The 16,841-nt window shown below is 42.0% G+C and overlaps 1 protein-coding gene across 2 annotated transcripts in view; it reads right to left on the bottom strand.

The window, feature by feature from the left end:
• LOC132894488 (neuronal PAS domain-containing protein 3) overlaps positions 1–16,841 on the bottom strand; it is a 430,383-nt gene that overhangs the window by 178,920 nt on the left and 234,622 nt on the right. For both annotated transcript variants that reach the window (XM_060934362.1, XM_060934363.1), the window contains one exon: positions 11,208–11,290. In XM_060934362.1, the coding sequence (XP_060790345.1) occupies positions 11,208–11,290 (83 nt within the window). The remainder of the gene's footprint in view (positions 1–11,207; positions 11,291–16,841) is intronic.

Raw genomic sequence — 16,841 nt, 5'->3', positions numbered from 1 at the left:
GGGGGGGGAGTCGGCTGCAGGCCGGACAGCCGCCCGGCCTGAGTCGGGCGGTGGGGGTATGTGGCAGCGGGGGCGTGGTCAAGCACCGGTCTGTGACAGGAGGGCGGAGTCAGGGAAGGTAAGTGGCAGAATCACGACACCTGAGAACAATTAACCTGTGTTTGTGTGTGTCTTCCCAGTGACAGCGCCCTATTTAAGGAGGGAGAGTGAGAGCAGAGGAGCTGATCTCCGGACTAGGCGCTGGCTGTGTGTGTCTGTCTGTCTAGCCCATATAAGATTGTTCACTGAAAAGTGTGGCAATAAAGCCATTTTGCAAACCTGATCTCTGTCCTGCCGTCCTCAGTGCTCCACCCACACGTAGGGAGTATTACACATACCAATGGACATCGAAAAACTGGAAGAGAGACACGTCAGAGATGTAAAACTTCCATGCGAGTGACTGTGACAATTTGTAAACAAACATGGCCGCGAGGTTTGCTTCGTTAAAAGCAGAATATTTTGAGAGAATTTTGGCTGCCAGGTCACTCCGTTGTGTGTAGTTGTCAATGTTAATTTTAAAAGTAATTAAGTCAATTGCACAGGGAAAATAATAATAATAATAATAATAATAATAATAATAATAATATTCGGCTTGACTGCGCTAGCATTGGCCTGCAATAGCACTGGTCTTCGCTAACACTACACTGGCTGGAAGGTAACTGGACTGCTGTGCTAACAGCACAGAGTCATGGATAAGCTCGCGTTGGTCTTCGAGAATGCTGATATGAAGAAAGTGTGTATGTATAATAATAATAATAATAATATTGTCTGGCTTTTTTTTCGTAGTCTATTAGATATATTCCATTCAGCTAGCATGATATTGAACTCATCTTCAACTCATTCAATATCATGCTAGCTGAATGGAATATATCTGATAGACCACTCAAGGCCAGGCAATATTATTTAAATATGATATACTATATACAGTGTCCTACCATGGGTGGCATGGTGATGCAGGGGTTAGCACTATCACCTCACAGCAAGAAGGTTCTGGGTTTGAACCGTGCAGTCGACTGTGGCCTTTCTGTGTGGAGTATGTATGTTCTCCCCATGCTTGCGTGGGTTTCCTCCAGGTGCTCTGGTTTCTTCCCACAGTCCAGTGACATGTGGATTAGGTCAACTTGCTACTCTAATTTGCCCATGACTGGCTGCTCGTCTCTGTGTAGCCCTGTGATAGTTTGGCAAACTGCCCAGGGTTTATCCCCCTCACCTGAAGTCAGCTGGGATTGACTCCAGCTTCCCCAGTGACCCTGACTTATAAGCGGTAGAAATAAGAGATGGATGGATGTTTTAACGTACAATATTTATTATTTCTGCCACAGCATTGTTGAATGCTTGATTCTGATTGGCAGTTATAGATTTTTTTTCAGACTTATATAACAGATGCTTCACATAAATGGCTTACACACCTTGTAGTTGTTGAGATGGTGGCATTTTGGAATGAGTCTCCAATGTCCGAGCTTTATAAAGTGGTGCTTGAAAGTTTGTGAGCCCTTTAGAATTTTCTAGATTTCTGCATAAATATGACCTAAAACATCATCAGATTTTCACACAAGTCCTAAAAGTAGATAAAGAGAACCCAGTTAAACAAATGAGACAAAAATATTATACTTGGTAATTTATTTATTGAGGAAAATGATCCAATATTGCATATCTGTGAGTGGCAAAAATATGTGAACCTTTGCTTTCTGTATCTGTTGTGATCCCCTTGTGCAGCAATAACTGCAACTAAACGTTTCTAGTAATCGTTGATCAGTCCTGCACACCGGCTTGGAGGAATTTTAGCCCATTCCTCTGTACAGAACAGCTTCAACTCTGGGATGTTGGTGGGTTTCCTCACACGAACTGCTCGCTTCAGGTCCTTCCACAACATTTCAATTGGATTAAGGTCAGGACTTTGACTTGGCCATTCCAAAACATTTACTTTATTCTTCTTTAACCATTCTTTGGTAGAACGACTTGTGTGCTTAGGGTCGTTGTCTTGCTGCATGACCCACCTTCTCTTGAGATTCAGTTCATGGACAGATGTCCTGACATTTTCCTTTAGAATTCGCTGGTATAATTCAGAATTCATTGTTCCATCAATGATGGCAAGCCATCCTGGCCCAGATGCAGCAAAACAGGCCCAAACCATGATACTACAACCGCCATGTTTCACAGATGAGATAAGGTTCTTATGCTGGAATGCAGTGTTTTCCTTTCTCCAAACATAACGCTTCTCATTTAAACCAAAAAGTTATATTTTGGTCTCATCCGTGCACAAAACATTTTTCCAATAGCCTTCTGGCTTGTCCACGTGATCTTTAGCAAACTGCAGATGAGCAGCAATGTTCTTTTTGGACAGCAGTGGCTTTCTCCTTGCAACCCTGCCATGCACACCATTGTTGTTCAGTGTTCTACTGATGGTGGACTCATGAACATTAACATTAGCCAATGTGAGAGAGGCCTTCAGTTGCTTAGAAGTTACCCTGGGGTCCTTTGTGACCTCGCCGATTATTACACGCCTTGCTCTTGGAGTGATCTTTGTTGGTCGACCACTCCTGGGGAGGGTAACAATGGTCTTGAATTTCCTCCATTTGTACACAATCTGTCTGACTGTGGATTGGTGGAGTCCAAACTCCTTAGAGATGGTTTTGTAACCTTTTCCAGCCTGATGAGCATCAACAACGCTTTGTCTGGGGTCCTCAGAAATCTCCTTTGTTCGTGCCATGATACACTTCCACAAACACGTGTTGTGAAGATCAGACTTTGATAGATCCCTGTTCTTTAAATAAAACAGGGTGCCCACTCACACCTGATTGTCATCCCATTGATTGAAAACACCTGACTCTAATTTCACCTTCAAATTAACTGCTAATCCTAGAGGTTCACATACTTTTGCCACTCACAGATATGTAATATTGGATTATTTTCCTCAATAAATAAATGATCAAGTATAATATTTTATAATCATTTATTTAACTGGGTTCTCTTTATCTACTTTTAGGACTTGTGTGAAACTCTGATGATGTTTTAGATAATATTTATGCAGAAATATAGAACATTCTAAAGGGTTCACAAACTTTCAAGCACCACTGTAACAATGAAAAACTTTTCAGACATGGGAAAGGTGTAAGGACAGAGGGTTTTGTGGTTTCTCAGTAACATGGCGGGTTTTTTTCGTATCGACTTTGTGAGAGAGAGAATGAGAGGCTGGTGAGTGAATCACTGTTTCTAGCTGCTATAATGTAAGTGATAATAGGATGTTCCAGGATGTTCCACAGGGTGTGATATGACAAAAACATCATATCACCATTTTGAGGCATTTCAATGATACACAATATGTATCATGATATATAGGGTTTTAATGATGAAACTGAGCAAAACGTGTCCGATGATGCTTTATTTAATGTTTACGAAACTCAATAAATTAAAAATACATAATTGAAAAAACCCTTTTATTTATAATAAAAATACCAATGTAAAGATAATAAATCAGATTTAAATATTCAAACAAACAAGAACAGCTGCTTCGTCACTTTGTAATAAAAAAAAAAATATCATAAAAAGAAACACTGTGTGGCCAAAAGTATGTGGACACCTGACCATCACATCCATGTGTGCTTTTGAACATCCCATTCCACATGGAGTCCCTCTTTGCTGCTATAATAACCTCCACTTTTCTGGGAAGGTTTTCCACTAGATTTTGTAGGGCGAAGATTTTCTCATTCATCCACAAGAGCATTACTAAGGTCAGGCACTGATTTTGGGTGAGGAGGCCTGGGGGTGCAGTCGGAGTCACAGTTCATCCCAAAGGTGTTCAGTGGGGTTGAGGTCAGGGCTCTGTGTAGGACACTTGTGTTCGTTCTTCCACTCCAATCTTGGAAAACCATGTCTTCCTGGACAACTGTGTGCTTCCAAGTTTGCGGCAACAGTTTGGAGGAGAACAACACATGGGTTTGATGGTCAGCTGTCCACAAATTTATGACTATTTAGTGTATCATGATATCCATGATATCTCAGAAAAGCATACCGTGGCATAATTCATCATGATCTTGATCTACTGCATCACAGTGCTGAGTGTCAAGTTGTAATTGTTGGCAAATTGCTTTGGCATAAGAGGAATACTTTGGGCCATGGTAACAGCAACACACCACCCTGTCATTGATTATTTTCCTCCAACAACAAGCCCCATTGTGATTTATTTCTAACCTAGCAAAGGAATATCTGTCAAATCAAATATACAAATTTCATTTTTTTGGTAACTGCTACGATTTTTCTTAGGCTAATTATGATTTGGATAATAAACACATTTAAGTTAATCTAACTTTTAGCAAGCTCTGGTGCGTTTAAAAAAAACAACCAACCAACCAACCAACCAACCAAACAAACAAACAAACAAACAAAAAATACCCCAGAAACCTGTGTGTCTCAATGTGTGCGAAAATGACACCGAAGCACTGTTAGTGCTCCCTTCATAACCTCTGTCACAGCTGTACACACCCAGACAGTGATGGAGGATGAACAGGTTGGGTGGAAGCAGATAAAGGAAGTCTACATGCAGACCATGTGTGCATGAAACAAAAACATAGAGCACATACACATACGCAATCCTATCAGCAGCAAGTGCACTCAAACACAGAGGCTCGAGCTTCATTAGCTCCATGCTGGACCACAAGACATTTAAAATCAGCTTTAGTGGTGGGAGAGAGAGAGAGAGAGAGAGAGAGAGAGCAGCTGTATCCACACAGCTTGCATATTAAATCAGATGATTGATTATCTGGGATAACAAAACTGGGTGGTTTTCAGTATTCAGTGCATCTGTGGATAAACAAAGGATAGAGCTTTCTGAAGCAATCCTGTTCCCCAAGTCAACCAGCGCATCGCAGTCACAGCACAATGGAGGACAAAGGGCAGACGAGATAACGAAATATATCTGCATTATCTGTATAATAAATAATATCTATGGATATAAAATATGCATAGGAGACTATGGGTTTAATACCCATTTAGAAGCCTTTGGGTAGTCATAATGTATGTGTGTGTGTGTGTGTGTGTGGGGGGGGGGGGGGGGGGGGGGGGTGTACGCACTGACCCACACTTCTGACTCCAGGTAAGAACCCACGGCGCCACTCATCACCTTTCTCTTTATTAAGCTCTATCAAACATGGAATAATCTATCTAAAATGAGAGGCACGCTCAACAGGTAATGACTGCCTCGCATCCATTATTAGTTCATTTTCCCCAAATCAATCACTAGCCGAGCATGCTTTTTTTTTTTAAAAATGTCATCCTAAAACTTTTTGCAATCAATTAAGCTGAAGATTAATGGGGACAATTTGCCAGGAACAAGTCCTTCCTTGAAAAGGCCACGCCTCGACAGACTTCCAGGGCTGGTATTGATGTTAATTATAAATTTCCGCTTTCCTGTCAGATACTTAACCTGTCGAAAAGGGAAGAGCGGCATCTGTGCAGGGAGCACGGCACGCTATTTAAATATTCCTAATCCGCTTTCCGGACACAGGTGACTGGTGTAAATTGCGCTTTCTGTTCTGTGTCATTTAAAGGAATCTGACAGCAACTCGTGCTCTGCTTAAACATGGTGGGGAAAAAGCTTTTTTTCTGGAGCGGAAGGATGAAAATTCCCTCCCTCGGCTCCCCCGAGTGCTTCTGTCTACTCGCACAACGCAGGTAAACGCGCTGAGGTGTCACTTCTAATTTAGCTCATGTTTAATAGCACACAACAATGCCACATATGTCTGTCTCCTCTGTCCCCTGTCACCCACGATCTGTTCTACACTGTGATTTCATAAAAAATTTCTTTCCCTGAATGAAAACGCAATGCTCGAATGGAAATCAGAGTAATAGATTAATATGTGTTTGACCTCAGAGACATCCTAAAATAAAGCCTGCCTCTGCGTCAACATGAGGTCAGATATATCCACTGTTCATCTGCAAATCCAACAGTAATCACATTTCATTTAAAACACATCGACTCTCAGGTAAATGCTACAATAATAAACACTACCTGTTCCATGAGAATATATTACCTAGATCGATCTAATGCGTTTAGTTTAAAGCTTAATCAGCTGTCAGAAACCGGAAGAAGTCACGCAGCAGCAGGATTAAGTCCGTACGACATGACAGTGCAATTTTAACAATAAAACAAACCAAAATACAGATCATCATCAATAACCTAGCAGAGGAGAATTTCAGCATCAGCTCCAAACTTTTTGAGTTAAAAACAAGATGAGCAATATAGATTGCACTGGAGCAAGAGCAAGTTATTTAAAGATGCAATATTTTATGTAACAGTGAAAAACAGCAAGACTGCAGTTTTAACAGCATGCGGGTTTTTAAATTGTTTACCTGTGCACATATACTGCATGCCGTATATACATTGTTCCCTAAAGATACATACCTCAAAATATCCAGGATGACACTGCATTCACTCTGATTTCATTCATTTCTTATGACTGGTATGCAGTCGACATCACAATTATTGGCACCTTTCACTCAAAACACTTTGTGAAACTACTTAGCTTTTCTGAAACAGTCACTCTCATACGAATCTTTTTGTGGCTACTGCCTCACATAGAGGTGTAGCCACTATGTCATCGTGTTGTAAGAATGTAAGAATGAGTGTAACAATAGTGCACTGCGCATGCGCATACACATGTTCCGATTAAAATGGCCGGTGAGTGAATACAATTCGGTTTACTATTCGAAATAAATGGACTAGGCTAAAGAAATCGCTTTCAGACATGTTTGTGCTTATTACCGAGGGAAAGTGCGTTCCTATTTTAAAAAATATACTCCAGGTTGTCCCCCTTTCCTCGCCTTCTTCTGCCAGTGGTCCCACGCGTGATGTAGCTGTGACGCACTTCCGAGTTGTTACGGGAAGTTGTCGAAAAGAGACCACTGAGCTCTAGCGCCAGGCCATTTCTGGGAAATAAGAGTTTCGGTCATGGTGACAGCGTGTGTATGTCAGCCTCGGTTCGGAGGTTTCAGTTTCGAAAACTGGAAGAGGTAAGAGTAGAATAATATAAAGTACAGACACTTGGTATATTTTACTTCTGTGATTTTTAAATTGTTCATTTTTGGATTACGCTTCATTTTTGTGGCTACTGCCTCATAGAGTAAATATATATGCTATATTTACTGTATGGACACGGTATCAGAAAACAATTTTATTTATAAGCAGTAGCCACATGGACCCATATTTTTTTAAACAGTGGCATGTTTTCTCTCAGAAACATATATGGTAAAATATTGGAAACCCTAAAGAATATTTAAGACTATAGATTCTCTCTCGGGGTGGCACGGTGGTGTAGTGGTTAGCGCTGTCGCCTCACAGCAAGAAGGTCCAGGTTCGAGCTCAGCGGCCGTCGAGGGCCTTTCTGTGCGGAGTTTGCATGTTCTCCCCGTGTCCGCGTGGGTTTCCTCCGGGTGCTCCGGTTTCCCCCACAGTCCAAAGACATGCAGGTTAGGTTAACTGGTGACTCTAAATTGACCGTAGGTGTGAATGTGAGTGTGAATGGTTGTCTGTGTCTATGTGTCAGCCCTGTGATGACCTGGCGACTTGTCCAGGGTGTACCCCGCCTTTCACCCGTAGTCAGCTGGGATAGGCTCCAGCTTGCCTGCGACCCTGTAGAACAGGATAAAGCGGCTAGAGATAATGAGATGAGATGAAGAACACAATAATCTTGATCTCACGCAGGTGTTACAGGCTCTCTGTCGATATTCACTTTATCAGATATCTATCAGAAATATTTAACAGTTATTCTACAAAATCAAGTCATACATGAACTGATAACCGATGAGGTGTGTAGCACCGAGTTGGCTATAAGCCATGTATGACGAGATTGAGTGGAATAACTGTTTTATTCTATCCACATTCACTGGATTTTGTGAAACAGAGCATTTTTATTTTTAGCAAATTCAACAAATAAGAACTATACAAAACATCTGACAAAATAATTTCCGCTTAGAATGTAAACAAAGCGGCAAAATGACAGTCACAATTTGTGAAAAATGCTGTAATAATAATTCTTGAAAAAAAAAAGATATGTTCTTTCCATCAAATACTTTCTTTCCATATTTTGTTGCTTTTTTGTATTTTCTTGGGTTTTATTTTTGAGTAGAGTTTTTATTTCGTCCTCGGTTGGTTCAGCAACACGCTCCGTCATTTTGTTTTTCTCTACTCACGGTATATGAGCTGACAGCCTAGTAGTAGAGTAGCCAATCAGAGCACGCGATTGCTCATATCCAGTGAATGTGGATAGAATAAATATACAGGCATTACCTACAAGTGGAGCTCCCAATGAGTATAAAATGTGTTTGTAAGTGGCTGCCAGAGCTGTCACTCATTATTCATGTACCAGTCAGAGCCGTCAGCCCAGGAAGCTGTATTGGTTATGCTACAGATGCTTGCTGCTGTGTTTATATTCACCATGTGCCTCTGTCAGAGGTTTAGCACGGTATGTTATTATGCTTTGCGGTCTGTCTTCCGGATGTCATTCATGCACAACGCAGAGTTTGTGTGCGCTGTTTATTGAGCGTGTTTTGTTTGTGTTTGGTGCGTTGGTTGAACTGTGGTTTAGCACAAGGCTTTGAGAGGCTAATGGTGCATGTTTGGCTAATTTACAGAGGTTTGCACGCTTGGTTGAGCAGAGCAAGGTGTGTAACTTTCAGAGCATAGTCTATATACATTACTCTGGAAAGTTGTGTTTACAATCGTCTTACGTTAAATAGTTTTGTTTTCTTTAGTTTTCACAGTGCTCAGTGTATTGTATTTGATGTTCAGTGTTCGATGCTATACTCATGTTCAAGAATAATAAAACGCATACGCACCTGTCAGAGACTCTGCTGTTGTTCTTAAAGGAACAGTCCACCGTACTTCCATAATGAAATATGTTCTTCTCTGAATTGAGACGAGCTGATCCGTACCTCTCCGAGCTTTGTGCGACCTCCCAGTCAGTCAGACGCGCTGTTACTCCTGTTAGCAATGTAGCTAGGCTCAGTATGGCCAATGGTATTTTTTGGGGCTGTAGTTAGATGCGACCAAACTCTTCCGCGTTTTTCCTGTTTACATAGGTTTATATGACCAGTGATATGAAACAAGTTCAGTTACACAAATTGTAACGTAGCGATTTTCTATGCTATGGAAAGTCCGCACTATAATGACAGGCGTACTAACACCTTCTGCGCGCTTTGACAGCGCATTGATACCTTCACTCCTGTTTTTTTTTTCTCTCCCCCGCTCCCCCTAACTTCCGTCAATACAACCAACGTGACCACCAAGACAAGTAGCCTGCACTCCTTGGAACACAGTCTAGTCAGGGGGGCGGAGGAGAGGGGGGAGAGGGGGAAAACAGGAGTGAAGGTATCAATGCGCTGTCGAAGCGCACAGAAGGTGTTAGTACGCCTGTCATTATAGTGCGGACTTTCCATAGCATAGAAAATCGCCACGTTTCAATTTGTGTAACTGAACTTGTTTCATATCACTGGTCATATAAACCTATGTAAACAGGAAAAACGCGGAAGAGTTTGGTCGCATCTAACTACAGCCCCAAAAAATACCGTTGGCCATACTGAGCCTAGCTACATTGCTAACAGGAGTGACAGCGCGTCTGACTGCGTCTGACTGACTGGGAGGTCGCGCAAAGCTCGGAGAGGTACGGAGCAGCTCGTCTCAATTCAGAGAAGAACATATTTCATTATGGAAGTACGGTGGACTGTTCCTTTAATGCCAAGGGCTGTTACAGTGTTAGTAAATAATCCGATGTTATTTTTTTATAAAGCAAAATAAAAATAAGTAATTGATTAAAAAAACCATCTCTCTTATGTAAATAAAGATACAAATTTCATTGTCCGGTGGTGTTTATGAGATATGTTGCCTTGCATTTACGATCGGGTTTCCTGTAGTGGTACACATACGTCATTTGCATGGACAATGTACAGTCACAAATGGCATCAAAAATCAGGTTGATGCATTACCATATTCTTTTAAGTATGGCGCTCTGCTCCGCTATTAATTTGGTGAGTGCTAATATTTTTGAAACCGGCGTTTTTCCAAAGAAATGCCTTGTTATGTTATGAAACTAATAGGGTGTTCACACGGCACATATTTGCATCGATGCTGCACCGATGTATTTTGTTGCGATATATCTTACACCGGTGTAAATTTTGCGCAGCGTTCACACGTCACAACCCTGCTTACTAGAGAGAAGCGTGTTAGCACCGGTGCAGCCCCACTTGCGGTCACACGGCAGTTTCTGCGACCGTGTTATAGTAGCAAAAACTTTATTACTATCATTTCCTTTGATAGTAAAGTTTTGATATTTCCTTTTATTACTATCATTTCCTATCATTATTACTATCATTTCCGATAGTAATAATGCGGAAATGAAATATGCGCATGCGTGAAAATGTACTTCTTTTTCCCGGTTGTCATGGCATCACCAAGCGCCGGGAAAACAACGTGGATGAAGACACCAGTGTTGCCAGATATTGCTGACGTTTTCCATCCCAAAATATGTTCAAATCCGTCAAAATGCACTTAAAACTGCCAAATCTGGCAACACTGGAAGACACGCAGTTCTGTTGTTGTTGATATTCGCCATTTTGGAAGCGCAAAATACCAGGATGCAAGTTATGCAATGCCCGTACGTAATCAACTCTCCTCACGCGTAGCGAGTCTACCCCGGTAGCGTTCAGACGTCCCATTTTATATCGGTGCTGCCCCGCAAACTAGCATTTACTCCAGAGTAAATTTCTTAAACCACCTCCCGAGCAGGGTTAGATTTGCACCGGTTTAAGCAGCTTTCAGGGGCTACACCGGTATAACTTTGTACCGTGTGAACGCTCTACCGGGGCAGCCCCGGTGCTACACCGGAGTAAAAGTTGCCGTGTGAACACCCCTTAAGTGTTTAAACTCAAAATAGCACTTATTATGGGTGTTTATTGCTTTATATATTCATTTATGCTTCTCAGGGTGCCAGTAATTCTAGCGCTGACTCTAAATACTGTAAATTGATGATAACCTGGTCCTGTAATGGCTTCAGTATAAATGACAGGCTACATAACTGTATTTTGTTTATGGTAGGGAAGTTTAAGTAAATGGTCAGTTCCATGTGCATGTCAGCATGTTAATGTACGGTGGAAGTGAATGGTATGAGTGCACGTACCTGTAGGATGTGGCTGCCCAGGTGAGGCTCAAAGATCTCTGTGGCCACTGCACTGGGGCTCCTCCTTCTCTGTGAGCCAATAGCTGAGGAAAGGAAGAACACAAATCAATTGAGATGTGTGGTGTGTGTGTGTGTAGGCGTGCGGTTGCATGCATGGCCCTACTTTAGTTCTTCCAAATGAACTTGGAAATGGAATTTGCCAGTGTGATTTAAACAGATATGGTAAACTGCTGAACAAACACTTCTGCCCCAATAACACTAAGCCGCTGCTACTGTAAATAGACAGATGCAAATCACAGCTTACTTATGGCTCGTGTCCATGCTCGTGTTACATATTCATCTAAACGCAAAGCCCGCTGTTTATATGAAGGATAATATCGGCACAGTTATTCGACAGCGGAGCACCTGGAGAACGGCACCCTTAGGGCATTTTTTCTCCATATCTCCACTTTAAAGCAGACTCAGGCATTCAGAGCGGTGTAGCTAAAAAAATGGCCTGGGGTGATTTCAAACTTAACAGACCTTGTCCCACCAGAGCTCATTATTGAGCATTTTATAACAAAGCTCTGTGTACTTAATTTTCCAAGCTTAGCCAGGCGTTTGGGTAATGTTGCTGAATTAAGTGCAATTAATGATGTAATAAAAGTGCTGAATGGCTATTAAGGACTCTGAAAGAGCAGAAGCAAACAGAGCTGTGCAGGACAGAATGCAAGCAGGGGGGTGTGGGGCAAGGGGGCATATGGCAGGGCCCTGGAGAGGGCAGAAGAGCTGAGGACAGACTGTGGAATGAGAGGCTCCTGTCCTTCAGAGCGGCTCAGGGAAAACACAGCTATCCCCTCCAGTTACGCTCTCAGCACTTCACCCTGAGCCAGGCCCAGAGGACACGCAAGGCCAGAACAGCAAGACGCCTGAGCAGGGGCTGAGACGGAGGCACACGGAGCAGGCGGGTCAGTGGCGGCACTGCAGGACAGAGAACAAACAAAGCACAGCCAGCAGGACAGAGTGCAAACTCACAGCAGAGGGAGCTGTTACACCCTGAGAGAGCAACCCAGCTTGGGCAGAGAGGGCACACACAGATCAGATATATCTACAGGACCGGCTGGTTTCCAGAACTGGCTACACACCACAGTCTCACACAACTGAACACTTATGTTGTTTATGGGTCAAAAGATTAGTTTCTTCCCAATCATGATCCCCCATAGCTGTGCTATTATTATTATTATTATTATTATTGTTGTTTAGCAAAGCACAATATTTCCCAGCAGCATAAATCCCCATGCCTTAAAGCTTTATTTAGTGAATAGGTTTCACATCAACTCTGTCAACAAAATAATTATTCAGCCTTAAACTGAAAATTTTACAGGTTTATGATTTATTGTATCCTTAGACGATTTAAATTTTTCATTTGAGAGTGAGCCCAAATGTACACAAAAATGCGGGAAGGTTGTATGAGGGGAAAAAAAGTGAAAATAGCTCACAATTCAAGGAAGGTGAACCCACCAAGTGTAAAGTGCACCTATATAAACATAAAGCTCATTACTAAACTCACTCAGAACAGTTTTGGTATTTGAACAGCACAGATATTGCGTATTCTTTATATACACTGATTATTATAATGGAGTAATGTTATTTTTCCATTTTATTACGTAATATGCTTGAACTGATTTCAGATTCTATGCATTACTATTCATTACGAAGATATCTGTTGGTTTTTTACTAATTTATTCTTAAAAACCTAACAGATATCTTTAATCCCACAGGATTCAGATGGTTTCAATGAATTAAAAAATATATATTTGGCAAAAATGATGTTCTTTTGCCTCATCTCATTATCTGTAGCCGCTTTTATCCTGTTCTACAGGGTCGCAGGCAAGCTGGAGCCTATCCCAGCTGACTATGGGAGTTGTTCTTTTGTTTACGTATATACAAAATGTTTTAGCAGACAGGCGGCATGGTGGTGTAGTGGTTAGAGCTGTCGCCTCACAGCAAGAAGGTCCGGGTTCAAGCCCCGGGGCCGGCGAGGGCCTTTCTGTGCGGAGTTTGCATGTTCTCCCCGTGTCCGCGTGGGTTTCCTCCGGGTGCTCCGGTTTCCCCCACAGTCCAAAGACATGCAGGTTAGGTTAACTGGTGACTCTAAATTGACCGTAGGTGTGAATGTGAGTGTGAATGGTTGTCTGTGTCTATGTGTCAGCCCTGTGATGACCTGGCGACTTGTCCAGGGTGTACCCCGCCTCTCACCCACAGTCAGCTGGGACAGGCTCCAGTTTGCCTGCGACCCTGCACAGGATAAACGGTTACGGATAATGGATGGATATTACTCAGTGGCATGAAGGTATGAAGTTTATCTTCGAGTGGTGAATGTATATTTCACGAGTGAGTGAAGCAAACGAGTGAAATATTTTTCAACATGAGAAGATAAACTTCATATCTTCGCGCCATGGTGTAATGTTCTTTATATTATATAGACACATCTACAAAATATATGCAAGTTAACCAAAAGATTTAAAGTTTTAACTGGTTCGCCATTTTGACAATGCACGTCTTATCAGTGGGAAAACACTGGGAGTGACATCATCGGAGTGAAATGTCGGGAATTATGTCACTCAGATCCACGATGTATTTTGTATGAAAAATATGAGTTTTTCAAAAGGAGAAGATACACTTCATGTCTTCAAGCCGTGTAATTTTCTTTTTATTATATACGTAGACACATTCACAAACAAAAAGTACTCAAATTTATCAAAACAATTAATTGATTTCCTCACTTTTGAGGATATTGGAAAATATGTTACTCAATGACCTGGATGTAATTCATATGAAAAATACAAGTAGCATATTTCCCAGTAGAACCACTCGTGTCTATATAATTAATAAACAAACAAACAAACACACACACACCACAAAGAATGTATAACAAACTACTGACATATATTTACATTCCTATATTCACTGTTGCACGCACACACACACATACACACACACAAACACACAATTTAAAACAGGCAGCTCATACAAGATGACTGAAGAAAATACCAAAGATGAAAGCACACTTGACCAACTTCAATTATTATCCTCTCTATCGTCATGCAGACTCAGAGGAGGAAATGATTCTTCTTTGCCTGTACAATAGCCCTCATCACAAGGATCCTTGCCTTTGAATGAGCACTGCATAGAAATCAGGCACAGATTGCTCTGAGTGCTGCACATTCTTTGACCTTGGGGATCTTTTCAAAGTCCAAACTAGATAGTGGTTAATATTTTATAATAAAGAAGTTAAAATGTTAAACTGGGCCCTTTCGTTGAGGATAGAGGCCAGAAACAAACCCTTCCGCTAACAGAGTAGCGCCGCTCCTAATGATGCTGGCATTAGTCATTCGGAGCAGTGCTTAAGCTACAGATGGTCCATTGGCCTCATGCTGTCTCACATCATCGCAGACCCCCTGTGACACCCACATCCATGTGCCAAATACAGTACTGGAAAAAAAAATTACAAAGGCTAAATTAGTCTGATAAAGCTAAAGATGATGAATGTGACACTCAGAGGGGGTGCGCAGGTCATTCTGTGTGCGCAGGTCACCTGCTAAGCACACGTTTTCACATGAATTTATAAATTACACAATCTCAAAGCAAGGACCTTGATTTGACCTTCAGTGAGGGTGTTTTTTTTTTCTTTCAAAAGCAAGACACTAAGGCCCTGTCCACACGGCAACGGATTCAGGTGACTCCGATACAATTGCTTATCGTTTAGGCCTGGCGTCCACACGGCACCGGCGTTTTGGGTGCCCAAAACGCAATCTTTTTGAGAACGGGTTCCAGAGTGGAAAGATCTGGCAACGTTGCCGTTGTGAAGTCGTCTGGATGAGTAGAACGGATTTGTTTACGATGACGTCACAACCACATGACTGTGAGTGCTTCACGCCGGGTAGAAGTGTAACGAACTCGATGCGAGTTGTCAACAAATCCTATAACTTGGTTCATGAAACGCGCTTACAAAATATTTTCACTGTGAATATTTATTGTGTAATGGTGCAAAGTGAGAGAGAGAGAGAGAGAGAGAGAGAGAGAGAGACTCTGCCCTTAGGGCAGCGTCAATCCCGCCAGCAAAAATAGGGAAAAAAAGGAGTGATCTCACTTCTTCAGATGTTGGTTTTAGTCCTACAATACATTCCTCAAAAAGGGCGTAGAAGAGCAAATTAATCCATCAACGTGTATCATTCAATTTATTCCGGACCATTAAAGACGCCGCCTTCCACGTAGAATCATACGTCATCCTTGCCGCCATATTGGATAGGTCAAAGCGGAGAATAAAGATTCATGTGCTGCGTTTAACTGTACCAACAGGTTTACCGTCCAAACGAGATCACATGGGATTACCTTTCACAGGTGAGAAACAACAAATTAATCCATCAACGTGTAGCATTCAATTTATTCCGGACCATTAAAGACGCCGCCTTCCGCGTAGAATCATAAGTCATCCTCGCTGCCATATTGGATAGGTCAAAGCGGAGAATAAAGATTCATGTGCTGCGTTTAACTGTACCAACAGGTTTACCGTCCAAACGAGATCACATGGGATTACCTTTCACAGGTGAGAAACAACAAATTAATCCATCAACGTGTAGCATTCAATTTATTTCAGACCATTAAAGACGCCGCCTTCCGCTTAGAATCATACGTCATCCTCGCCGCCATTTTGGATAGGTCAAAGCGGAGAATAAAGATTAGCTGCGTTTAACTGTACCAACAGGTTTGCCATCCAAACGAGATCACATGGGATTACCTTTCACAGGTGAGACTGGAAAAATACTTTTCATTGTATTTGGTCATTATAATGTAATTTTACGAACAGATTTTCCTGACTTTGTGGCTAATATGAAGTCTCGCGCATAATAGTTTATGCGCATGCATCCTTACTTCTTCTATTGTTCTGGTGTCTCCGAAGGGACCGTTTTACAGCGCCCCTAGAGGTGTGGCATGTGTATTGCATCATTTTCAGCAAGCGTTGCGTTGCCATATGGACCTGATATTTTACTGATCATTGCCCATTTGGACGCGATATATTTTTAAATAACATCTCGTTGCCATTGTTGTGTGGATGTAGCCTAAAGGACATGTGATAAAGACGTAACGGAACAAGCCATAAGTGCTGAAAGACCCCTCATCATCATCATCATCATCATCATCATCCTCAGATTCCTCAAAAGCCTGGGAAATTCCTCCTCTATTCTTTTTGCTTACAGAGCACAAACATGGGAGGGGTTCTCAAGTCTAATCTCTGTCGCCATCACAATATCCAGTCCCTGCCTACATTCACACTATATCTAGCACCGTGTGACCTGGAGGCAGTCCAGAGCAGGCGTGTGACAGGTCTGTGTGAAGAGGACACGGCTGGAGATTCAGTGCTCCTCTACAGGTGCCTGAGCAGCCATGGAGATGAATATAATTACATATCGATCCCAGGCATTATGCTCTATTAATCTGCTTCATTTCTGCTCAGGCCACAAATGATACACAAAGAGCAAGCTGGCAGAAGTTCAGGGGCTACACGGAGGATGCTCGGTCACTGTCCCACGTCGTATGTCTTCCCTGTGTTAGTGCTGTCACATGGCAGATTGAACAGAAATAAAACAAACA

The sequence above is a fragment of the Neoarius graeffei genome, chromosome 11 (assembly GCF_027579695.1).
Source record: "Neoarius graeffei isolate fNeoGra1 chromosome 11, fNeoGra1.pri, whole genome shotgun sequence".
Taxonomy (NCBI): domain Eukaryota; kingdom Metazoa; phylum Chordata; class Actinopteri; order Siluriformes; family Ariidae; genus Neoarius; species Neoarius graeffei.
The sequence above is the reverse complement of the archived record's forward strand: the minus strand, read 5'-3'. Positions and strand labels throughout refer to the sequence as shown.